At 40.8% G+C, this 26,076-nt stretch overlaps 1 protein-coding gene across 2 annotated transcripts in view; it reads left to right on the top strand.

Moving 5' to 3' along the window:
* The window catches only part of UNC80 (unc-80 homolog, NALCN channel complex subunit), a 195,549-nt gene that overhangs the window by 78,174 nt on the left and 91,299 nt on the right, over positions 1-26,076 (top strand). For both annotated transcript variants that reach the window (XM_044304892.1, XM_044304891.1), the window contains 8 exons: positions 831-1,043; positions 2,912-3,047; positions 10,250-10,383; positions 10,608-10,773; positions 19,906-20,109; positions 20,864-20,961; positions 21,343-21,543; positions 23,887-23,994. In XM_044304892.1, the coding sequence (XP_044160827.1) occupies positions 831-1,043; positions 2,912-3,047; positions 10,250-10,383; positions 10,608-10,773; positions 19,906-20,109; positions 20,864-20,961; positions 21,343-21,543; positions 23,887-23,994 (1,260 nt within the window). The remainder of the gene's footprint in view (positions 1-830; positions 1,044-2,911; positions 3,048-10,249; positions 10,384-10,607; positions 10,774-19,905; positions 20,110-20,863; positions 20,962-21,342; positions 21,544-23,886; positions 23,995-26,076) is intronic.

The following is a 26,076-nucleotide window of genomic DNA, read 5'->3' as shown; positions in this document are numbered from 1 at the left end:
ACTATCTGGACTGGATTCTTGCGCCCTGGGATATTTTATCTATTTATCTCTGTATACATTTGTATACAATCATGAGAAACCAAATATCCTTACCGAAATCCAGCCCTTTGGATGGATTGGTGTGGAAAACAAGAGCCCTCCTGACTCTTACTCACCTGCCTCTTCTTTTATCTGTAAAACTTGCCCTCTTTGTACTCCTGGCCCAATCCTGGTCCCCTGTTTTTCCATCGAAAACATCCTCTATTTGTCCTTCAAGCAGAAGACTCTATCTTTATACCTCTGCACCATATTTCCCCACTATGCTTTTCTACCTGTACAACCATTGTCTAGCTACTTAACTATACCCCCTTGCTACATTCCAACCCCTAACAAATCATGGGTCACAGTAGCTTTCCACATGGCTCCTCACATGGAATTCCCTGCGTTCCTCACTGTTTAACAGGCTGTTCACTGCTCAACAACTCCATAGAAACCCACTCTCATATCCCACTATTCCCCTACACCAAACAAGAAATGTTTATTTAATGAAAATGAACTTTTTCCACTGTCACATTTACTTTGACAAGTCCAAACCGTTGAGAAATTATTTGGCTACCATTTTATCACGACTGCAGAAAATGTTCATTCACAGAAAACAGGAAAGCATGAGACCAGGGGAGAACCCCAGTGTGGTGCCACAGTTATACAACAAAATACAAGATGTGCTATATGCTCTCTAGAGTGCAAAACTTTCTCTAGATAATTCTTACATGTGGATTTTAAATGTATCCCTACGTCCTACAATATTTTACAGTTTCTATAATCTCTTAATATTCTTTTGCCTATTCTAGGAAGCTCCCGTGGTGGCCAGGGCTGCCCTCTTCCTGGAATGTGCCCGCTTTGTACACAGATGTAATCGGGGAAATTGGCCAGAATGGATGAAAGGACATCATGTCAACATTGCCAAAAAAGGCCTTTCACGAGGTCGCTCCCCTATTGTGGGCAATAAACGAAACCAGAAGCTGCAATGGAATGCAGCCAAGCTCTTCTACCAGTGGGGAGATGTAAGTTGGTAATTTTAGTTGTTGCGTTTTCTGTCCAGACAATTCTATCTCTGGTAAGTTTACACATGCTTTACTGTATAATCCAACAGCGCCATTGGCAATGTGTGAAATAGCATTAACCATATTTTTCGCTTTATAAGACACACCTGATGATAAGACGCACTTAGGTTTTTAAAGAAGAGAATTAGAAAACAAATATTTTGAACCAAAAGGTGTGCTTCTGGTGGGTTTTGAACTAATGGTGGTCTGTGGATGACGCACTATTATGGGGGATCTATGGATAACGCACTATTATGTGGGATCTATGGATGACGCACTATTATGGGGGATCTGTGGATGACACTGTTATGGGGGAATCTGTGGATGACACTGTTATGGGGGAATCTGTGGATGACACTGTTATGGGGGAATCTGTGGATGACACTGTTATGGGGGAATCTGTGGATGACACTGTTATGGGGGAATCTGTGGATGACACTGTTATGGGGGAATCTGTGGATGACACTGTTATGGGGGAATCTGTGGATGACACTGTTATGGGGGAATCTGTGGATGACACTGTTATGGGGGAATCTGTGGATGACACTGTTATGGGGGATCTGTGGATGACACTGTTATGGGGGATCTGTGGATGACACTGTTATGGGGGGATCTGTGGATGACACTGTTATGGGGGGATCTGTGGATGACACTGTTATGGGAAGATCTGTGGATGACACTTATGGGAAGATCTGTGGATGACACTGTTATGGGAAGATCTGTGGATGACACTGTTATGGGAAGATCTGTGGATGACACTTTTATGTGATTATAGCCTCAATCATCCTAAAGAATACACTGATGTACTGTATGTACTGTACATTGGTGTATTATTAAGGATGAGGGGAGTTATAGTCACATTAAAAATGAACACTGTCCAGGGACTGTATCAATATTCGCTTACAGTAACTGATATGACTACCGTATAACCCCCCTCATCCATAGGAATCCACCCATATACTGCAGTATATATAATATTTAATATAGACACATGCCAATTACAGAACAGTCCCTGGACAGTGTTTATATTATGGTAAATATGACTATAACCCCCCTCATCTATAGGAATGCACCCATGTACTGCAGTATATGGGTGGATTCCTATGGATGAGGGGGGTTATAGTCATATTTAATATAGACATCTAGGGAGCTGATTGCTGGTGAGCGCATCCCACTCTCTCCCCCCCCCCCCCCCCACCGCCTCCACCAATCAGCTGGATGGCCAGGCAGCACAGAGGAGAAGGGGATCCTCCTGCTGCTTCGGCTGTAATGAGTAAAGGACGTGCGGCTTCTTTGTATGCGCCGCACTGCCGCCACCCCTCCCAACGATAGTGTAGTGCATAAAGGAAGCGTGCCAGCCCGCCCAACTGTCAGGTGCTGCTTAGTGCTGCGATGTATGCGCGGGCTGGAGGCTTCACTGAAGGCTAACTTCTGCTGCCGTCTGCGCTAACTCCCGCCCGCCCACAGTTTCATGGCAGCTCAGGAGCCGTTAGTGAGAGCTCCTGAGCTGCTGCAGCCTGGAAATTTGGGGTCATCTTTCGTTTATAAGACGCACTGACTTTTTCCCTCCACTTTGGAGGGTAAAAAAGTGCGTCTTATAAAGTGAAAAATATGGTATATGATAAAGGGCAAAATAGTACTTCATAGTTTCATAGTACTGCCATATGAAACAATAGCAGATATAGTTGCAGCTGAGCAAGCACAGGTCTATCTCGGCAATTAGCGGTAATTTGCATGCAAATCCCGTGGCCAGGGCACATCGCGTATGAGCACCCTGGGGGGGGTCTGATTTTAAAATTATTAGATATATGTCATTAATCATGTTTCAGGTGATAGGTGCCCGCCTCAATGAAATATGTCACAGTGAAAGTGAAAGTCCAGCCAATCTGCTGGGACTTATCTATGATGAAGAAACCAAGAGAAGGCTGAGGAAAGAGGATGAGGAAGAAGACTTTTTAGATGACAGTAAGGAGAATCCCTTTACTACAAGAAACCCCGCTTGTAAGGAACTCTGCTTTAGGAGCACTCTTCTTTCTTTTATTTCACTTGATAATTCGTGCTTGGATATTTTAGACAGGTTTATCACCTGTTCCTTGCATCTCATATCAGATCAGCCACCCATGTTTTTCATGCTGGGTCAAGAAAGTATTTAAGAAAAGGCTACTGAGGGCCGAGTGCTCTTGACTTGGTATAAAGACCCTGGTATGGCTAGATGGTAATGAGTGGCCAAGATGCAGGTGGCAATCCTACATACAGGCTGTATGCACAGAACTCTTTGCACGTGCCTTTGGTAGACAGAGTAATAGAGGCGGCCCCAAAGTTTATCCTTGGATATCATACTGAGGTAAAGTTTTATAAACTCTTTTATCTATTTATGCTGATTTTGATGTATAATCTAGAAAAAAAAAAACTGGAAATTGTTGGGTTTCCTAGAAAACAAAATGGCAGATCATAAGTTCTTAAAAAACTTATAAAAGAAGTTAAAAAATAAAGGGCTTAAACATTAATTTTAACAGACTATTAGTCAACAATCCAACCTAATTTTTTTTACCCAACAATCTCTAGGCAAAAAGCAGTGGCTGATTTCAAAGACGAGTATGCCCAAAATCATATTGTTGAGCTATCTAACATTGCTCTACAATGTTTGTGATCTTTATTTCTCAAATGAAATGAAATAAAGATTGCAGTGTAAATTATCCATAGCTTCTGCATTCCCCTAACCCGAAGTGCAGCATCTGTTTGTGTCCAGATGGGTCTATACTGTGTGCCTTATTGCTCTGTGGAAAATACTGTTATACGTCTTCAAGGCTCTTTTTTCTGTGCAGTCTGTCTCCATATATTTCCAAGGCATTATGTTTGAAGATTTTTATTTCCTCGACCAAATTGTTTATCGTGAACGCAATAAATAATACAAAACCTTAACATAAAAAGCAAAATGTAACAGGTATAATATACATAATGCTTTGGCCATATGTGTGCTAACAGTTCATTGTATCTGACTAGAAAATGTCTTGGATGTCAACATTTTCTAGTTAGCATTGATTTTTAGATTAAAGTAATTAAAAGCTTATGCAATGTTACAACACAAGGTTTGCGATTACTTCAACTGACAAATCATTTGTTTTCTTGGCTTTCAAAAAAATATATAATACAATCCTAAAATGAATATGTATGAATCAGATGTTTTGCCATTCATTATCATTCCTGTTTATCTTACTGAATTGAGGAAAATATAAAGAAGTTGTGCAATGCATAGATATTGATGACCTATCCTGAGTATAGGATTTGGGAGAAATACTGCAGCACTCGATGTCTCAATGCAATTCCTAACTTATTCACCAAGAATGCGACGTTCCGACTACAATGAGTCTTTTTCAAGCAGATTTTTGGATATTACCTATTCTAAGCATAGGTCATCAATATCAGATTGTCGGGGTCCGACTGGGGCAAGACTTACACCCTTATCGAAAGGTTGAATTACTATTATATGAATTTCCTATAAGTAGTCTTCAAATAAGTTTTACAGGAGTAAAACATCGATAACCTCTCCTCAGGATTCAAACCAGCAATCAGCTGTTTGAAGAGGTCATGGTACGCCGGTCTCCTCACAGCACCAAGCACAACATACATTGTATAATGGCTGTGCTTGGTTTTGCAGCCCAGCTCATTCACTTCAATGGAACAGAGCTGCACATAGGCCAAGTGACCAATAACATTATTGGCCTCTTCAAACAGCAGGGGTGGCAAAAGTCGGACCCCCACCAATCACATATTATGGTCATCAATATTCGACTCCCCCCAAAAAATCCTTTAACATTAGGGCAACCTTATCTGGAGGAATAGAGGCTGATAATCAGGATACTGTGCAGATGGTGCTATACACAAGTAGCAATGCTAACGTATGTAAAATAGGCAAACATTCTAATCTTCCAAACTAAACTCCCCCCAAAAACCCCTTTCCCCCCGCAAGTAAGACTCAATCAGTAGAGGGGAAGATAGCAGTTTTAATCTTCTATTTAGTAGTCCACTACTATGGTGCTGGTTTTCTGCCATTCCATAATGGGGGCACCAAACTTTGGCATGAATTTATATAAATGACAGAAATACACAATAGTGGAATTATATCTTACGTACTAACTTGAGATTTTGACTTCAGTATTAACCTTTTATATAGAATGGATTTGTTTATATGTTTTTGTTTTTTTGTATATACAAAACAACTATAGGTCAAATATTAGAGCACTGAATTTTACAACATTTTCTCTAATTGTGATGCTAGAGGCCATAGCTGCAAAGATGAGGGGGCAAGAGTATATTTAGTGTATTTAGACTTACCAGTAGTTCATGTATTCTGGTTGCCTTGCATGGGCCCATGCAATTTTTGTGAAGGCTTAACCTACTTCTATATAAGACCAGTGCACGTCCACTTTCAATTTCATCTTAATGAATTAATGAGATCTAGACTCCAATATGTTGTTTGTGAATATACCCAAAAGTAAATGACTGGACACAACGTCACCTCTAAATGAGATTGACTACTATTGGACCTTTGGGGCCATTATTGTATCAGAGCCTAAACCCACCAGAATATTCTCTAAAACTCTGTTGGGAAAGTCTGTTGGGAAACTAAAAATAATGTAAATCCTAAAATGCTAGATTAGGACAATACAAATAATATTTAAATGAAAACATCTGGATCATGCATAAATACCCAAAAACTCTAAATTAAAAAAATATATATAGTACGAGAAACCTTGAACTTTTGTTGTAGTGACCATTATATGCTCATATAGTCCATGTAATGGCTTTTTATGTTTTATTATGTTTATGTGGGAATATACAGTATGTCAGATATGCAACCAGACCAATATATTTTATTTACATTTGCCTAGGCTAAAGCATCAGAAGTGTTTTTGATGTTTTATTGTCAGGTTTTTAAGAATATATACCTAGACCAAAATGGTATTTTTTTAAACTCATAAAAAAGACAACTATGCATAGGTGTAATACATAGAATGTAAACTCCTCTATGCACAAATTCTGGTTGCATTTTTCTGAATTATTAACATTGCTTTTCTTCTTTAAAAGATATTCTGTAGAATAGTGCATGCGGTTTACATGTCATTATTTCGTATTTGCATGCTCCTTATTGCAACATATTGAGAAGCTGGCTTTTCAAACAATTAAAAATAAAATAAAAAGAGAATCAAATACTATTTATTATACAAGGGTCTCAATGGCACAGTTCATATGAGAAAACCAATTAATGCCGTTACTTTATGAAAAGGTGCATTGAAATATTGTGCACCTATAGCTCTAGTATCACACCTTCAATGTACATATTTGCTTTCCACACACGTCTTTATATGACATCGCATCTCACACCCTATTTGTGTGTTGGCCCTACAGCTTATTAAGATTGCTCCCTATTTCCTGCTCCAGTCTTTGGCCAGGTACGCAGAACACTGGAAGTAACACCTTCTTCTCTGTGAATCAGCCACCCTCATTCGGCTCATAGTGGTGATGATTTGCAGAGAATAATCTGCTCCCTTCCACTGCTCCATCACCTTGACCTCAAACTTGTGCAGGAATTTTTTGAGTCTGGTAAATCACTTTAGGTTTTCTCTATGCCTTCTGTTTCCCACGAGAACCCTTTAAATCTGAAAGGGAAATGGGGTCTTTTTATGGTTGTAGAAAACAACAAGAGAAATGAGCATTTTAGTTTATCCTTAAATTTTTGGAGACCTGACATAGGTAAAAACACTAGCAATCTGTGTACCTTCTGTCTTAACCCATCTTTCAAAAGACCCACGTCATTGTAAATGCAGGTTTAATGCTCCTGCAGTGTAGCGATGCTGCTGCCTCCACTGGACCTGGTGATGACCTGATCAGGGAGTGTCCACTGGGATAGTAGAGAGTCTTAGCAGACCTAGATCCAGTCTGTCAGTGACTACTGCCACCAGGGGCATAGCTAAAGGCTCATGGGCCCTGGTGCTGGGTTCAGTTTGGGCCGCCCCATCCCTTAGTGCTTTGTGGCCAGGGGCAGGAATGCACATAGCCTTCATAATGCCTGAGGAAAAAGTAATTCACCTTCTTCCCATGCCAAACTTTTGACCTAAGGGTCTTTGAGCCACCTGCGACTGCTACCTCTGCACACCCTATAGCCAGTGGCATACATAGAGAAGGAAGGGCCCCATAGCAAGGAACAAACCAGGCCCCCACACAGGACAAAAAGGTTTCCGCTTAAACCCCTTTCAATGACCCTTGGGCCATTTTTTCCACTGCCTCATTTGCTAAAAGTTGTTCCTTTAGAAGGTAGAGCCTTGACCAAGTTTTCATCCCCAGTAGAAGAGGGGATGATTCCAACTGGGCCCTCTCTTGCCCTGGGCCCCATAGCAGTCGCATGGTCTGCCGCTATGGTAGTTATGCCCCTGCCTATAGCTACGCCCCTGACTGCCACCATAGGGGGCTGTTTTCACCGGTAACTGGGGCTGCTATAGGTGCTGCCAGGAGATTCAGGAATGTCGGAAGTGATCTCCTGCGTCTCCCAGCGGCTAGATAGTTAGCGAGTGCGCTGGGCATACAGTTTGCACAGACACTGTCAGCACTACTGCTGTTTACAGATGTCATACAGGGCAGTACACACATATATACAAATTATTTATGGTCAGCTTTAGCGAATATATGAGGAAGGCAGTGAGGGCAGGGCAGCATATTGAGTAAGGAAGGTCTTCACTATTCAGTACTGCGCTGAACAGTGAAGACAGGCCACTAACTGCCAAAAGTCAAATACATGGTTAGTTTTTCCATAAAAAATGCAAAATCAATAAAGTTTATGAAAACATATACATATTATCAATTGTCCGACACATGTAAGGCTATTTTCACACTAGCGTTTTTGCTGGATCCGGCAGAGCTCAACAAAAACGCTTCCGTTACTGATAATACAACCATCTGCATCCATTATGAACGGATCCGGTTGTATTATCTTTAAAATTGCCAAGATGCATCGGTCATGAACTCCATTGAAAGTCAATGGAGGACGGATCCGTTTTCTGTTGTGTCAGATTGTGTCAGAGAAAACGGATCTGTCCCTATTAACTTGCATTGTGGGTCATGACGGATCCATCTTGCTCTGCATCCCAGGACGGAAAGCAAACCGCAGCATTTTGAAGCATTCCGTTCTGTTCAGTTCAGTTTTATCCCCATTGACAATGAATGGGGGAAAAAAACGAAGCTTTTTTTTTTCCAGTATTGAGACCCTATGACAGATATCAATACCGTAAAATATTAACGCTAGTGTGAAAGTAGCCTAACAAAAAAATGGCAGTTGCACTTGCAGAATGGAAATTTCATCAGAAGTGGCAGAAATTCTCAGTGGCTCCCCATGGTAATAAGGTTGGAAATCTCTGGTCTATACTGTAGGTCATGTTCACGTGGAATATAAAAGTGGTTCTTCTCAAGAGGTATACCCTGAGTAAACATGATTCACATTCAACCATTTTATCATTACTCTTTGACTGGATCATCCATGAAACTTCAGAAAACCTTATGCAATACAGTAACTCAAGCAGCTTCTCAACATGTGTTTTGCTACATTTCAGGACAAACAAAAAGACTGTTCAATTATGGCAACAGTATAAACATGATGTGAATACGTGTAAAACCACATGAAAAGCATCACCATAATTGTGCAGGAAATGTCCTGAGGCCTAATAAAGGGAGTCTGTTAGCTGTTTTGACCATGCTAAACTGCTGACTGCACTAAGTAGGTGCTGGGGACAGTAGCACAAACATATCTTTTGTGGATCTGTCATTATCAGGAGTAGTGTGACTATGAACTTTTATAATGCCAGGTTCTGCTCCTGCAAGTGTCCAGGAAATACTCACTGCCCTCTGCATTGAGATGCTTAATAGCCAGCACCGCATCATTGATACTTGCAGAAGCAGAACCTGCCATTATAAAAATTCATATCCACACTACTCCTGATAATAAGAACTATACAAATGGTATTTTTCTACTGCTCTCCAGCCCTTACCTGTGCTGATCGCAAGATCAAAACTGATGACAGACTCCATTTATATAATGTACAGCAAATAAATAAGTAACTGTTCGATGTCTGCTAAATCATTACTTTTTGCTCCCACCAGCCCATGATTTTGTTTCTAAATGTTAATTTCACTCCTAATTCCCCTGCTTTATTATATTATTTTAGATTGGCTTCTGTTTTTCTATTTCCTTTCTCATGTCTGCATCTAAAATTTGCAATCAGACATGAGTCTGGCCAGCAGCTAAAACATAGTGTTGCTTCAGTTTGAGACCCCTGTGAATCCCAACCAATGAAAGCAGATGCTGATTTAATCCTCCATGTGATAGGATCACATGAACAAAAGTATGGAGGCATTAAATCAAGTCCTTTTATATTTTTAAATTTGCTTCTGATAGGACACGATGGAACTACTGACGGTTCAGATGGCTTCAACATACCAGCGACCAATTATCATTGGTTTTCTAGAACAACATGGGGTGCTTCCTAGATGACTTCAAGTAAAATTGGAAATTCAGAGCCTTTACATTTTAACCATTCTTAAAACAAATTGGAACCAGGGTGGATAGATATTTAATTTCCTACATTACTCACATATACGTTATGTTAAAACAGGACATTATTATTAAACTCCATTTGACTGAAGGGGGGACCACATTAGACTGTTTACATGGTACATGACATGTACAGGGTCGATTCCCTTATATCAGGTATGTCACACTCGTGGCACTCCAGCTGTTGCAAAACTACAACTTTCATCATGCGCAGAGCCTACTGCTATCAGGGTATGTTGTGAGTTGTAGTTTTGCAACAGCTAGAGTGTCATGAGTTTGACATCCCTTCCATATATCATATATGATGTTCCTCTTCTTTGAGATGACTGCCCCAACAATTTTGGCTGGTCATCTCCACCTCTGACAAGTTTCACTGTACATATTTTAATTTTATACTGGATGGATAGTAATCTTGGGGACAAAACCTATTTCTGGAAGTCAAACCCCTTTCTGACTCATGATGACTGGTCTCTGGTGTGGGCTTTCTGGTAAGGTCAGTCATCAGATGGTAACAGTTGACTTCTGAAGGTCTTCTGCTCACCTTACTAAAAATGTCAATTTGTAGGTTCTGTAAATCCAACAAAATGTGGCTGCCCTTTTGCCCTGAAGATGTCTGCATGTCAGCTACTTCTGGAAATCACCACTTTCTTGAGGGAAACCTTCCCATGTCTGCCAAGGCCTAGGGCTGAACCTCTGGTGGTATGTGAGCTACAAACATTTAACATGATGTTTCTGAGATTATTCATATTTACTGTTACGTGATATTATATGATGTATAGTGTTACGTTGGAAGGCCCCACATTTGGTGAAATAACATATGGACTCGTTAAAGGCTTATCCAATCCTTGTGAGAACAATTATTACAGAGAAGCTTTATAGATATTTGAAATGGACATTTACAATCTCCTCTCTGCCACATCAAGGATCTTGAGACCTGCCGCCTACGTTTGGATCCAGAGATGGACCGGCACCGGTATGAAAGGAAGATAAGCTTTGCTGGTATCTTGGATGAGAATGAAGACTCTAAGGATTCTCTACACAGCAGCAGCCACACCTTGAAATCAGACACAGGTTATGAGGAGAAGAAAGGTATGAAATTATTAGACCAAGTGATACAGTGTTGTGTTACTGTGTGACCCACAGTAAATGTAACTTTTTGTTTGATTCTTCTCAATGGAGCATTGGACACAAAAGATTTTAATTTCATTAAAAAAGTGGTCAAAAGACCATTGAGATCTAAAATTAGAGCAGGGATATCGTAGGTCTGTGTTTATTAAATTAATGAATAACTTGTTGCAGGATTGTACCTTCATGCTGTAAATGTTTCATACTTTGAAGTCTCTAAAGTTTTTCATCAATATGTACTGCTGATATTATTCCTATTTTATCATATCATTGCCTACATTACCGTCAGCTTTTTGTTCAATTGCATGGAATTATTATTGTACCAAACCAGATGGGCTCATTTATCTGTCTTTATGCATACCAAATAAAACCCCTTCGGTAGTAGCAAAGTGGATGAGATTTTGACAAATCTTATCCACACACTTTGCAAACTATCTGTGTGTAAACTGGCTCGCAGTGCAGAGTTGAAATCCACAGCATGTATGTTGTTTGTGAGGATTTTCAGCGCGGATGTCATCCTCTCCATAGAATGAAATCTATGGCATATCTGCAACAAAATGCATATGCATAGTTCACCATGGAATTTACAGCAAAATCCGACAGATGATTTCTGTCTCATGAAGGTGTACACTAAGGGCTCCTGCACATGACCATATGTATTTTGCGGTCCGCAAAACACAAATCTGTAAAATTACGGATGATGTCCGTGTGACATCTGTACTGCATCCGTTTTTTTGCCAATCCATGTTCGCGATATGGACAAGAATAGGACATGATCTATCTTTTTTCGGGGCTACGGAATGGACATACGGATGCGGACAGCACTTGGTGTGAATGGGTCTGCATCCTATCCGCAAAATAACAGGAAAGGACACAGAAACAAAATACGTTCATGTGCATCAGCCCTAACAAAGAGACACCTTTTAACAACTGATGACCTCATCTTTATCAAAAAGGATTGCAGGTTTTATTATGATTTTCTGCAGCAGCTGAGGTGTGTATTATGAGGTTCTGCAGCAGCTGAGGTGTGTATTGGGATGTTCTGCAACAGCTGAGGTGTGTATTATGCTGTTCTGCAGCAGCTGAGGTGTGTATTATGCTGTTCTGCAGCAGCTGAGGTGTGTATTGGGATGTTCTGCAACAGCTGAGGTGTGTATTATGAGGTTCTGCAGCAGCTGAGGTGTGTATTATGCTGTTCTGCAGCAGCTGAGGTGTGTATTATGCTGTTCTGCAGCAGCTGAGGTGTGTATTATGCTGTTCTGCAGCAGCTGAGATGTGTATTATGCTGTTCTGCAACAGCTGAGGTGTGTATTATGCTGTTCTGCAGCAGCTGAGGTGTGTATTATGCTGTTCTGCAGCAGGTGAGGTGTGTATTATGCTGTTCTGCAGCAGGTGAGGTGTGTATTATGCTGTTCTGCAGCAGCTGATGTATGTATTGTCAGTTTTTGCAGCAGCCAAGTTGTAACTTATGATGTTCTGCAGCAGCTGAGATGTGTATTATGAGGTTCTTTAGCAGTTGATTTGTGTATTATGAAATTCTGCAGCACTTAGATGTGTATTATGAAGTTGTACAGCAGTTGAGGTGTGTATTATGAGGTTCTGAAGCAGTTGAGGTGTGTATTATGAGGTTCTGAAGCAGCTGTGGTGTGTAATACGAGGTTCTGCAGCAGCAGTGGTGTGTATTATGAGGTTCTGCAGTAGTTGAGGTGTGTAATATGAGGTTCTGCAGCAGCTGAGGTGTGTATTATGAGGTTCTGCAGCAGTTGAGGTGTGTATTATATGGTTCTGCAGCAGCTGTGGTGTGTATTATGAGATTCTGCAACAGTTGAGGTGTGTATTATGAGGTTCTGCAGCAGCTGAGGTGTGTATTGTGAGGTTGTGCAGCAGCTGAGGTGTGTATTATGAGGTTCTGCAGCAGCTGAGGTGTGTATTATGCTGTTCTGCAGCATCTGAGGTGTGTATTATGATATTCTGCAGCAGCTGAGGTGTGTATTATGAGGTTCTGCAGCGCTGAAATGTGTATTATGAGGTTCTGCAGCAGTTGAGGTGTGTATTATGAGGTTCTGCAGCAGCTGTGGTGTGTAATATGAGGTTCTGCAGCAGCTGTGGTGTGTATAATGAGGTTCTGCAGCAGTTGAGGTGTGTATTATGAGGTTCTGCAGCAGCTGTGGTGTGTAATATGAGGTTCTGCAGCAGCTGTGGTGTGTATAATGAGGTTCTGCAGTAGTTGAGGTGTGTATTATGAGGTTCTGCAGTAGTTGAGGTGTGTATTATGAGGTTCTGCAGTAGTTGAGGTATGTATTATGAGGTTCTGCAGCAGCTCTGGTGTGTATTATGAGGTTCTGCAGCAGTTGAGGTGTGTATTATGAAATTCAGCAGAAGTTGAGTTGTGTATTATGAGGTTCTGCAGCAGCTGCGGGGTATATTATGATGTAATGCAGTAGTTGACGTGTGTATTATTAGGATGAGGTAGGTGGGCATTTTTTGTTGGGGGGAGTCATTTGCCACATCTGTCTTGGGAGCCAAAATACCTTGTCCGGGCCTTGCATGTTACCAAAATGACCTATCTCTAAGACTAATACGTGATCATTGCCCACCATTGCTAAAACCCAAAAAGAGATATGTGCTTTAGGCTGGGTTCACTCTGCATTTTAGCCCCCCGATGGGCTTTCCATGAGTTTATATGTTTGAAACTGAATATGCAAAAACAGTATTCAAACATATATGGCACTGCAATGGACACATATACTGCACAGAGTCTAAAGGATTCATCTTTGTACTCTGAACTGCTTGCTTCACTCAGGCAGAGTAGAATACTTTACCATGCTATTCTGTCCAGGAGAAAAGATGGAAGTGAAGGCAAGCTTAAAGCGCTTGCATAACAGGTATCGCGTCCCATAGCTGTTGGTGGTGTTGAGTAGGATGTGAGAATAAAATCTGGTGGGACAACAGATCAGCTGTAAACGTGTCAGATAAGTGTAACCTGTCTGAACAAGTGTAATATCTACCAGTGTAGACATTTATGATGTGTCCAATATTCTAGTGCATAAGAGAGGTCATATACATTGGATAGCTTTCGACCAGACGTGCTGTCAGCCAATCACGCCCCATATGCATACCAGTTCAGCTGAGTGGGCATCTGTTCTAAACCAGGAGGAAGCTGCTTCCAGACACCTCTGGTGGTGGCTTATCTACTCAAGAACAAAAGGATCGGGCAGTTGAAATCCAACCTTCCGATCTTTATCTCCTCTGACATCTGCACTTGAGGAGAGTCAGGAAGCATATTAGGTGGTCAGAGGGTCCTGCCAAAATGGCGGGTTATGCAGATATTTATCTAATGTGTATGGTCAGTTTAACAATCTCTCAAACAGTGAACTGAGAAAGTTACTTTGGAGATTAGATACATGCTTTGTGTAGGGGAAATCAAGTAATCACACAACTCTTTAGGCACAGGTAATGAAGAGGTGGACTGCAAGCAATACAGGTTTCCGATAAAAGACACAAGAGTCTTCTAGATGTAGCCGTAATTTGATTTGATCTAACATGATCTTCAAGGTTTCTAATTCTTGATTTATCCTTATGATTGACCACAATAAGTTGGGGTCTAAGCCACTTATCTGCAGCAGTGCTTTCAATGTCAGTACCTAAGGCTACTTTCACACTTGCGTTTTTCTTTTCCGGCATAGAGTTCCGTCACAGGGGCTCTATACCGGAAAATAACTGATCAGGCATATCCCCATGCATTCTGAATGGAGAGTAATCCGTTCAGTTTGCATCAGGATGTCTTCAGTTCAGTCGTTTTGACTGATCAGGCAAAAGAGAAAACCGCAGCATGCTACGGTTTTCTCTCCGGTGAAAAAAACTGAAGACATGCCTGAACGCCGGATCCGGCATTTTTTCCCATAGGGATGTATCCGGCGTTCAGAATACCGGAATGCCGGATCCGTCGTTCCGTTATGCGCATGCGCAGACTGAAAAAAAGGTGAAAAAAATAAATGCCGGATCCGTTTTGCCGGATGACACCGGAACGACGGATCCGGCATTTCAATGCATTTTTTCGACTGATCAGGCATTTTTAAGACTGATCAGGATCCTGATCAGTCTTACTAATGCCATCAGTTAGCATACATTTTGCCTGATCCGGCAGGCAGTTCCGGCGACGGAACTGCTTGCCGGATCTCTCTGCCGCAAGTGTGAAAGTACCCTAACACAACGGTGTCCACACAAGTGCTGCTGTGCCTTGAATAGCTGCTCAGCCCCAGCAGTACGGAGCTGCAATACCAGGCACAGTCACACCCAATAATCATACATGATGTCATAAACCTATCCTAATTATTAGGATTAGCAACCTTCAGCACTCCAGCTCTTCTGAAACTACATACAATTCCCAGAATCCTCCTTTCATTTCAATGGGAGTTACAAGAACAGCAGAGTAAGAGTGCATGCTGGGAGTTGTAGTATGACAGCAGTTGGAGTGCCAAAGGTTGCTGATTTGTTATAGACTATCATTTGAAAATATTGGAAAACCCTCATATACTGTAAATGATACAGCTTCTTTTCAAATGCATCTTCAGAGCATGTTCACCTATTGGGGAATGTAATCTACTGCTGTAGTATAAACAATGGTACCCAACCCCTATAATGACCTCCCCCCCCCAATTCCCAGGCCCTTCGTATACATTATACTTACCTGCTCCCCGGCACCTACATTGCTCCGGATCCCTGCACGGCCACCGCTGCATCTCTCCATCGCTCGGATCAAAACATCCGGCGACGGGGGAAGCAGCCAATAGCAGGCCGCGACTGGGACGAGCCTCCCTAGCATCGCGGGTGACGTTAGGGAGGCTTGTCCCAGTGGCAGCCGGCTATTGGCTGCTCCCCTCATCACCAGATGTTTTGAACCGAGCGACGGGGAGATGAGGTGGCAGATCCGGAGCGATGCAGGTGCCGGGGATGAGGTAAGTTTATACAAGGTGCCTGGGCATTGAAGGGGGGAGGATCATTATAGCGGTTGGCTAACCCCTTTAAGCCTACTATATCCAATACTAGTGCCATAGCTGTCTTACAATCGTGCCGTAGTTGTACACATGACCTTTACTGTGTATTTAAATGGTCCAAAGCTTTCTGTTCTGAAAAAAACTGCTTCTCACAGATTCCATTGCTTGTAAAATTGGTTAACATCATCGCCAACCACTCTGGCCTCCAAATACCATGTACTGAAACTGAATTGTCCAAAGCTTGTTTTCGTCAACCATCATAAACAATCTGTATTTATCATTAATTGCCAATAAATGAGATGTGAGCGGAGGTCAGAGTACGTCCAGTACATAAAAATCTGTTTTGTGCCACTTTTTGTCCATTTTAGGTGAGTGGTGTCGTTTTATTTTTTTTGTTCCGTGGTGCTGTCTTCAACAGCCATTTTTTTTTATTTTTTATGTTTGTATATCTTATTGCAATACGTGTGATAGAGGCTGATTCTGTAAATTTTTTAAACCTTATCATTTTTGCATCACAAGGTACAAAAAGTTTACTGAACAGCTGACAATTACATGTAAAGTTTATACAGCCCAGATATATGTCCTTTCATCAAACTCCTTCAATCTCTAATTGGTTTTATTGAACAATATAAGATAATACATTATGAACATGTCTATTAATATACAGTACAGAAAACATTCTAGTATATTGAGAGAACTATATATATATATATACTGATCCTAGGCTACATTCACATGACAGTGAAAAACGTCTGTGTAATGGCTTCTTTTTTAATGGCTATCACACAACCATTTTAAAAACAAGCGTTATTTACATGGTTGCCTTTTTGACGGATCACGAATAGCGGTTGTCAAAAAGTAGAACATGTCCTATTTTGTCCGTTTCCATTGACTGACAGCCCTCATACAATTGAAGGGGACCTTTTTTAACTGGACCGTTTTGCCATTTTTTACAGCCGTGTTGTTCAGGGTCATGTGAATGTAGCCATAGTTTATTGTAATTACGATATCTTCGTTTTTTGCATCCTAATCAATTTGTCCTTGTTTGTGAATAAAACCAGATACTTTTTCATAAGAAAGATCTTGCATATGAAACCTTCTTTAAAGAGCACCTGCCACCATGCCATATATTTAGTAATGTCCTTTTCAGATAATTTTATTTACATATGTATGAACCTGATGAGTGAGGTCAGCTCGCCCTGAACAGCCATGTTCATTGCGAATGTGACGTCACATGAAAGGCCAATCAGTATCTAGAGCAGAAGCGGCCAAAGATTTTCAGTGTCACACCTACTTTTTGTGTAGCCTAAATTAGGTGAAATACAGGGTTACCAAAGTCAGGCACGTGTAGAGGATTCTGCCGCAAATGTTTAGCATGCTTATTTTTTCAGATGTGAAAGTGCCCCCATAATATTAAAGGGGTTCTCTGGGCTTTTATTATTGATGAGCTACCCTCAGTATAGGTCATCAATATCAGATCGGCAGGCGTCCGACATCTGGACTCCCGCCTATCGGCTGTATGAGACAGCGTTTGCACTAGACTGTGGACTAAGCGCAGTGTTTACAGGAGACCATGGACTGACTGATCGCAGCGTTTACCCTATACACTGACTCCTGCAGAATTTACACTAGACTATGGACTTACCACAGCATTTACACCAGACTATAGACTGGCCACCAAGTTGGATAACGAGCAACTACGGCAGGTGGAAGTTAGAGGAGTGTGGTGGCAGCAGACAGGAATGCACCTCAGGGGACATCCTTATTCCCCCAGATATGTTAAAAATAAAAAAGTATGAGGGCCCCAAATAGATTTATTGGACAGCAAGTTGTTGACAGATGCTCTTTAATTCCATCATACAAGTTACAGTTTCTAGAATTGATTTCTAAAACAGCAGCCAAACCATCATGGTTACTTGCTCTCAGCTTTTTTTTTTTTACAATTGATTTTCCTTTTAGGCCTCACACACATGAATGTGATTTTTTTTTTTCCGTTTACGTTCGTTTTTTGCGCTCCGTATACGGCCCGTATACGGAACCATTCATTTCAATGGATCCGCAAAAAAAACGGAAGGCACTCCATATGCCATTTTTCCGTTCCATTCAAAGATAGAACATGTGCTATTATTGTCCGCATAACGGACTAAGATAGTACTGTTCTATCAGGGGCCAGCTGTTCCGTTCCGCAAAAAACAGAATGCACACGGACGTCATTTCAAAATACTGAAAAAGCCATACGGTCGTGTGCTTGAGGCCTTATAATGTTACAACTGAGTTTGGTGGAAGGATAATAATGGCATAAACAGCAATGTGATATACTGTACATGTATGTGCGTGTATAATTTATAAAGAAGGAGAACCAATTCAAATGCTTTATCTGATGCAGACCTACAGAAATATACAACAAACCTTTTTATGCCCATGTGTTCTTCAAAAATTTTATTGAAAATGTAAGTTCAATTATCTGTTAACATATACATATGAGCTTATATTATATAAATCTAATATTTTGAATATAAAGTTAAACCTATGTGTGAATTGTTTTAAAGCCAATATATAAAAAAAGGCATATATTGCAAAAAAATTATGATCACTTAGATTAACTTTAAGTTGGCATGTTCATTTTTTTACACAGACTCTCAAAAAACATACCTGAATTAAAAACACTACATACAGGGTTAGGGCAAGATTTCTTGGTGGCCAAGGCAGGAGTTTCCAAATCCATCCTTGATTCCTAAAGTTGAGCTTGATGGATTTGGATGGACAATAATAAATTTAAGGACTTCTGTCACCCCTTTCTAGGTATTCCCAACATCCAAGGACATACATAAAAACGGAAGGCTACAATACTAAAAATTATAATAGTTCTAGTATACACTACAACATCTATTGTTTCAGGACTGGCATTAATCTGCAGAGGTTTTTCCATCCTTTGTACAAGAGAACAGTGGCATTAGGGCCTTTTCTCCCACCCATGTATGGTAATGTTGCTGCACCTTTGTAGAGGAAGTGACTTGTCTAGCATGTTATACTGTAGAGCAGGACGAGCTGAGCAGATTGATGTATAGTTTTATAGGAAAAGATTCAGTATAACTTGCATTGCATTTATTTAAATTTCTGCTTATTCTGAGCTTTGAAGTCAAGGAGGCGGTCCTATCCGTGATTGACAGCTATCTCTATATATACAGTCATAGAGGAAAGGCTGTCAATCACTGATAGGACCGCCTCCTGGACTTCAAAGGCCAGAATGAGCAGGAATTTAAATTAATATATTATACGTTTTACTGAATCTTTTCCCATAAAACTATATACAAATCTGCTCAGCTCCTCCTGCTTTATAATTTCCTGACTGCAGCTTAGACAATAAGTTCAACATGACAGGTTCCCTTTAATGTGTGTGGGGGCCTATAAGCAAGACCTCTACTTTTTACACAGTGCCCATTACAGCCTCTTTTGCAGGTGCATATAGTATTTTTCATTATAGAACTGAACTTTTATGAATGGTTTTAGGAACTTTTATAAATAGCCAATACAGTAAAAAATTCCCTATGCTCAGTTCACATTGGCACCTTGCATTTTCACATACTGAATATGATGGATCTATTTTGGAATCTTTCACCTCTCCCCCTTTTTTACCAGATAGGATTGTGACATCGATCAGGCTATTCTACCCAGTGGGGGTACCTTACATATTATCCATCTCATGTGGAGAGAAACCCTTGTTTTTAGAGAAATCCATACATTTCCACTCAAGATGTCAGTGCTCAGTGTTTTAATACTATTCAATAACACATATATATATACAGTTCTTAACAAAGAAGCAAATTTTATTATACTTTTTGTCAAACACACAATTTTACTAATTTTGGTACATGTCTGTACTTCAAAGTCTGTCTGGTCATAATCTTTTTCTCTTCTAAAGACATTGTGGTTATTACTTTGCAAAACTTTCTTTGCTCCATCCAATTAATTATTACCTAATAATCGAGTGAAGAAATTATAAATTATAGATGTGTGCACAAAATACAAAAATCTAAAAAGATGTATTAAAACATTCAGAGAAGAGGGAAAAAATTCCTCTTGTGTTCTTTCAATGCAGTTCCCAGCAGGAAGATCAGGATAGGAGGCTCCCGCCTGCTCCAGATTAAAGGAACCCGCAGTTTCCGGGTGAAGAAAGGGGGCTCCCTGTCCAGCATTCGCCGGGCCGGCAGCCTAAAGAGCACCAAACTAACACGACAGGACTCAGGGTCCGAGAATGAGGACATCCAGCTGTCACAAAGCAGGGACACTGTTACTGACATAGGTAATCAGACAAAAAAAATTTAAGGGGAGACATGGCAGAGTGGCAGAGGGGACACAAATACCTCTGCTAAGATCCAGTCAAGACATGAGCCATCCTTACTGAGGGGTTACTTGTTTTTAAGAGGAAACAAACTTATCATAATTTATGATAATTGTATTAATTAATCAGACCCGTAGACCAACACACTGTCCTACATTTTCAGCATCACCCCTAAATCTATAGGCTGAAGACAGCTATAAAGGGTGAGAGATGCCCTTAAAGACAACACTTTTTTTATACTTAAGAAAATATCAAGATTAAGATTTTTATTAGCATCCTTGTAGCACCACATAGACAGCACAACTAAATGGAGACAGTTTCTACATCCAAATCATACACAGTAATATACAAATATGTACAATTTTACATGATTTTCTCCTAAGTCTGCAGACTTTTTTAGAACATAGGACAACTCTTCAGCATAGATTATTGCAGATCAATTGTATGGTTTGCAGCATCTTTGAGATGCAGGGAATTCGTTCTCCATTTTTTTTTGTCCCATCCCCCTGAATAAAGGGGACATGTGCCAATAGATGTGCTTGTCTTTGCCACCCGAGCTAGTGAGCAGAGGGGTTGAGAGTTGGGTTGATGTGTTGTGTCGCTCTGTCGTGAGACCATCTGTGCATGGCTGGGCCTTTAGGTAAACACTGAAAGACTTATGGTTTATTTTGGTTGTTGATGGCTCATGGCTTGTTAAATGTTTGTTTTTGAGAAGAAGGGAGTCCTTGGAGCGCTAGTGAGCCCAGTATAGAGCCCGATGGAAGCAACATTGGCACAGAAGAAAGCTACCACCGTAATATGTCTTGGCTGCATGTAAGTAACGTGTCTATAACAAGTATTTATAAGGTTTAGAAAAAAGTCTACATTAGGTACTTGAATGCGTAAGAGAAATATGACTTCTCAAGAATACCCTCTTGGAATTTCCAGGCTTTCTAGTTCTTTGTAGGTCCCAACACCTTGACTATTCTGTAATGGGTATATAGCAAAAAGCCAAAACTAGGCTTCTTCCTCACTAAAATGTATGTTCCTGACCCTATGTAGGCATCTTTCAGACTCGTGGTAGTTGCTATTACTGTTCCTGGTTCGCAACCAGTATAGGTGAAAATGTCCAAAGAAAAATACAGATGAGAGAGGAACGTGCAGAAGACATTTAAGAAATTTTTTATTAATTTACTAATTATTTAATATTACCAGGTTATGATCCTACTGTGCAACCAACAAAGCTTCATTTGCACCCATGTGGATTACTGCCACCCACACTGCTATTTACACCACAGCCGTTCATGTGCTCGGTTGGTAAGAGCCATTAAATTGCTCTACGGAGATACTGTGGATTCACTCAAGGAGGACAACTTGGGTATTGGCTCCGGGCTTAGAGGCAAAAAAATTAAAGAGGTTTGTTTATTCTATGTATTAAAGTGCCATTTTAGCATTAGAGTACATTTATTTGTCAGATAACACAGCACGTAAAGTGTGGTTAAATATTTGAAGATGTTTTTGTGTGTTTTTTTCTCATGACAAAACCCCAAGACAAACTACATTTGCTGCAGAGTGCTGCACAAACTTTTAGGTCCAAGGATGTCATCAACAGATTTTACAACTCTGTGGGTCCTCGATAGTATTTTGGAGCACTCCCAAACAAATGTCATTCTCTGGCCCATTAGAAAGGCACATGATGTAAATTGTAGCAAAGACACTGTCTGTATATGTCAGTTATCTACTCCCTTCTTGTCCTCAGCTACTGTATGTTATGTGATCGACATCTTATGTGTGGACAGAGTGTCAGTTTCTCTATTCATTCCTATGGCAGCCTTGGTGGCAGTCTCATAGGAATGAATAGAGAATCTGACTTCCTGTCCGCACATAGCACACTGTGTCAGCTGGGGAGTCAGAGTTTTGGTCACATGACACAGTTGAGGGCCAAAAGGGAGTGGATAACTCACAAATACAGTCGCCAGTAAGAATTCCAATAACTACATTTTTGGGTTAGCACAGCTCCGGTGCCTGCCCATCAGCATGACGTACTAGTACGTCATAGGTCTTTAAGCCACTTGTGGCCATGACGTACTAGTACGTTAAGGGTCATGGACGGGTTAAAGAAAACTTGTCCGTTTCCTTATGCTGTCCTTAGGTCTGATGTATGCATGACATACAGGCTTTCCCCATCCTCACTTTGATGATTAACAGGTTTCTTTCTAGGCACAGCAATAAAGGCTTTATAAAAGCTAAGGGGGTCATTTATTAAGACCGGAGTTTTAGACGCTCGTCTTTATAACCCCTGTACCTGGAGGTGTATCCACTGAAGTTATGTAGAGGCGCCGGCCTCTTCATAACTTCGGCGGATCCACTGCCACTTCCAAATGTAATACAGCTTCCCTGTTGTCTTGCATTTAGACCTTTTTCTATGCCTGAAACAGGTGTAGAAAATGGTAAATGAGACGGGCCTGCCAGCCTATCCCTTTCCTCGGCCACGCCATGCCCAATTTTTTAGACCTGGTTTGAGCGGGGAAAAGTAGCGATCGGCACCTGAAATATTCCTAATAAAGGGGTATTTTAGCTTCATAAATGAGACCCTTAGTGTTTTCTAAAATGTTGCATGTAATTTTTTTTTTTTCACTTATCTTCAGCTGTGTGCATTGGACTATGTACAGCAACAGGGAGAAACCTGTCAATCAGCCCACTTATCATCAGACTCCTTGCTGCATGTCACAGTTTAACACAGAAATTCTGTAAAACTACTACACAAATGCACATACGTGACAATTCACTGAAACAGCAGGTCTATCACTAAACGATGCCACCCTCAGAGAGGGCATAGTTAATATTTGGTGTTGTTTTAAGTGATTCTGCGGGAATGATTTAAGATGGCCACCAACAACCTGTCCTAGAATGTGAACAGGACTGGTTGCCTACACTTGCAGATCTGCCGGGGGGATGAGGGGACCTCACTACCCACTATGTTCTAGCGCTTGCATATACTACACATTGGTGAGCGTTCCTGTCAGGCTGCTCAGCCATGGTGGCATATTATTATTATTGTAGTGTGTAGTGAGGCCCCGTCCGCTCACCCCTCTAGGCAGCTATGCAAGTGTTGGTCCTGCTTACATTTTAGGACAGGTTACTGGTGACCATTTTAAATAATTCCCAGAGAGCCCCTTTAATCATCTTGGACCCAGAGCAATATCTTTACCCTGGGTCAGTTACTCACCGGAGTCCACTATGCTTTCCTCAGAATGTAATTACATCACATTAAATAGAAATATACAGTACGTAGTGATATAGCTCTGAATGACAAGACTTCATTAATGTGAAGAACGAAGGATATGCTATTGTACCTCTACGCCACATGCCTACAGGGCTACTGTTATTCTATGTAACATCAGGGGAAGATAGGACCAACAGCTACCCCTGCAATCCTTATAGCTAGGGTCAATACTGACTGATAAAATCTGTGATTGTAAATGTCATTATAGTATGTGCATTGTACCATCTTACTCCATCATGTGAGCATGTTCAGTTGCATTCCAGGCTAAGATACACAGTAGGCTTCCGCAGGTAAATAGAAACAAGTCTTTTTCAAATGGAAAATTGTATATACCGTAAATGTGAGCTGCTTTTCAGTGGAAGATGAAAATATTGGTAAATCTATCTAGAAAATGTTACATTTTTGAAGTTACAGAAATTATAATGTAATTATTGGATATTATGGACAAGTACCTGTGTGCTTCATTTACACAGTGCTCAGATAAATCTTGCCTCCGAACTCCGTCTTTGAAGAAGAGGGTCACAGAAGCCAACTTGGAGGGGAAGAAGGACAGTGTGATGCTGAAGTATATAAGGCACCAGGTACAATATACTTTTTTTTATATAAGTATATTCTGTATACTGTTGTTGTTAGTAAGAAACGGACAAGGGGAATCACTCACCAATATTCACAACAGTAAATGCCAGTTTTCAGCATAGTTTCCCTGCTCAAGAGGATGACTAAGAAATGCAGAAACATAGTAAAATGAAGAGACTGTGCTTCACTACCATAGTAGGGGCAGCAGAGCAGTTGTCTTTTTTATTCCTGAGCACCAATCTGTTTCACATTTTACCCTTTCAAAGTGTTTCAAAATATTTCTATATCAGAATCCAGAAAATCAAGGCATCATCCAGCTGTTAGATACACCACATGGCCAACAGTACTGTATGTGGACACCTGATAGTCCTGTCATACAAAAAGTACATTATGGGTCCATCTAGAGGTCCAACAACTAGGTGCCTAGGTGGATAGTTTGGACATTGCTGGACCAACGAACAGGTTGCCTCACAGTAAAAAAAAAAAATGGAGAAAAGTAGAGGCGGGCCTCTAACAAGTATACACTACGTGCAGAATTATTAGGCAAATGAGTATTTTGACCACATCATCCTCTTTATGCATGTTGTCCTACTCCAAGCTGTATAGGCTCGAAAGCCTACTACCAATTAAGCATATTAGGTGATGTGCATCTCTGTAATGAGAAGGGGTGTGGTCTAATGACATCAACACCCTATATCAGGTGTGCATAATTATTAGGCAACTTCCTTTCCTTTGGCAAAATGGGTCAAAAGAAGGACTTGACAGGCTCAGAAAAGTCAAAAATAGTGAGATATCTTGCAGAGGGATGCAGCACTCTTAAAATTGCAAAGCTTCTGAAGCGTGATCATCGAACAATCAAGCGTTTCATTCAAAATAGTCAACAGGGTCGCAAGAAGCGTGTGGAAAAACCAAGGCGCAAAATAACTGCCCATTAACTGAGAAAAGTCAAGCGTGCAGCTGCCAAGATGCCACTTGCCACCAGTTTGGCCATATTTCAGAGCTGCAACATCACTGGAGTGCCCAAAAGCACAAGGTGTGCAATACTCAGAGACATGGCCAAGGTAAGAAAGGCTGAAAGACGACCACCACTGAACAAGACACACAAGCTGAAACGTCAAGACTGGGCCAAGAAATATCTCAAGACTGATTTTTCTAAGGTTTTATGGACTGATGAAATGAGAGTGAGTCTTGATGGGCCAGATGGCTGGATTGGTAAAGGGCAGAGAGCTCCAGTCCGACTCAGACGCCAGCAAGGTGGAGTACTGGTTTGGGCTGGTATCATCAAAGATGAGCTTGTGGGGCCTTTTCAGGTTGAGGATGGAGTCAAGCTCAACTCCCAGTCCTACTGCCAGTTTCTGGAAGACACCTTCTTCAAGCAGTGGTACAGGAAGAAGTCTGCATTCTTCAAGAAAAACATGATTTTCATGCAGGACAATGCTCCATCACACGCGTCCAAGTACTCCACAGCGTGGCTGGCAAGAAAGGGTATAAAAGAAGAAAATCTAATGACATGGCCTCCTTGTTCACCTGATCTGAACCCCATTGAGAACCTGTGGTCCATCATCAAATGTGAGATTTACAAGGAGGGAAAACAGTACACCTCTCTGAACAGTGTCTGGGAGGCTGTGGTTGCTGCTGCACGCAATGTTGATGGTGAACAGATCAAAACACTGACAGAATCCATGGATGGCAGGCTTTTGAGTGTCCTTGCAAAGAAAGGTGGCTATATTGGTCACTGATTTGTTTTTGTTTTGTTTTTGAATGTCAGAAATGTATATTTGTGAATGTTGAGATGTTATATTGGTTTCACTGGTAAAAATAAATAATTGAAATGGGTATATATTTGTTTTTTGTTAAGTTGCCTAATAATTATGCACAGTAATAGTCACCTGCACACACAGATATCCCCCTAAAATAGCTAAAACTAAAAACAAACTAAAAACTACTTCCAAAAATATTCAGCTTTGATATTAATGAGTTTTTTGGGTTCATTGAGAACATGGTTGTTCAATAATAAAATTAATCCTCAAAAATACAACTTGCCTAATAATTCTGCACTCCCTGTATGTAAAAGGTCTGTTCTCACA

This window comes from Bufo gargarizans, chromosome 8 (genome assembly GCF_014858855.1).
Source record: "Bufo gargarizans isolate SCDJY-AF-19 chromosome 8, ASM1485885v1, whole genome shotgun sequence".
Taxonomy (NCBI): domain Eukaryota; kingdom Metazoa; phylum Chordata; class Amphibia; order Anura; family Bufonidae; genus Bufo; species Bufo gargarizans.
Note: the sequence above shows the minus strand (reverse complement) of the source record. Positions and strands in the feature narration are given on the sequence as shown.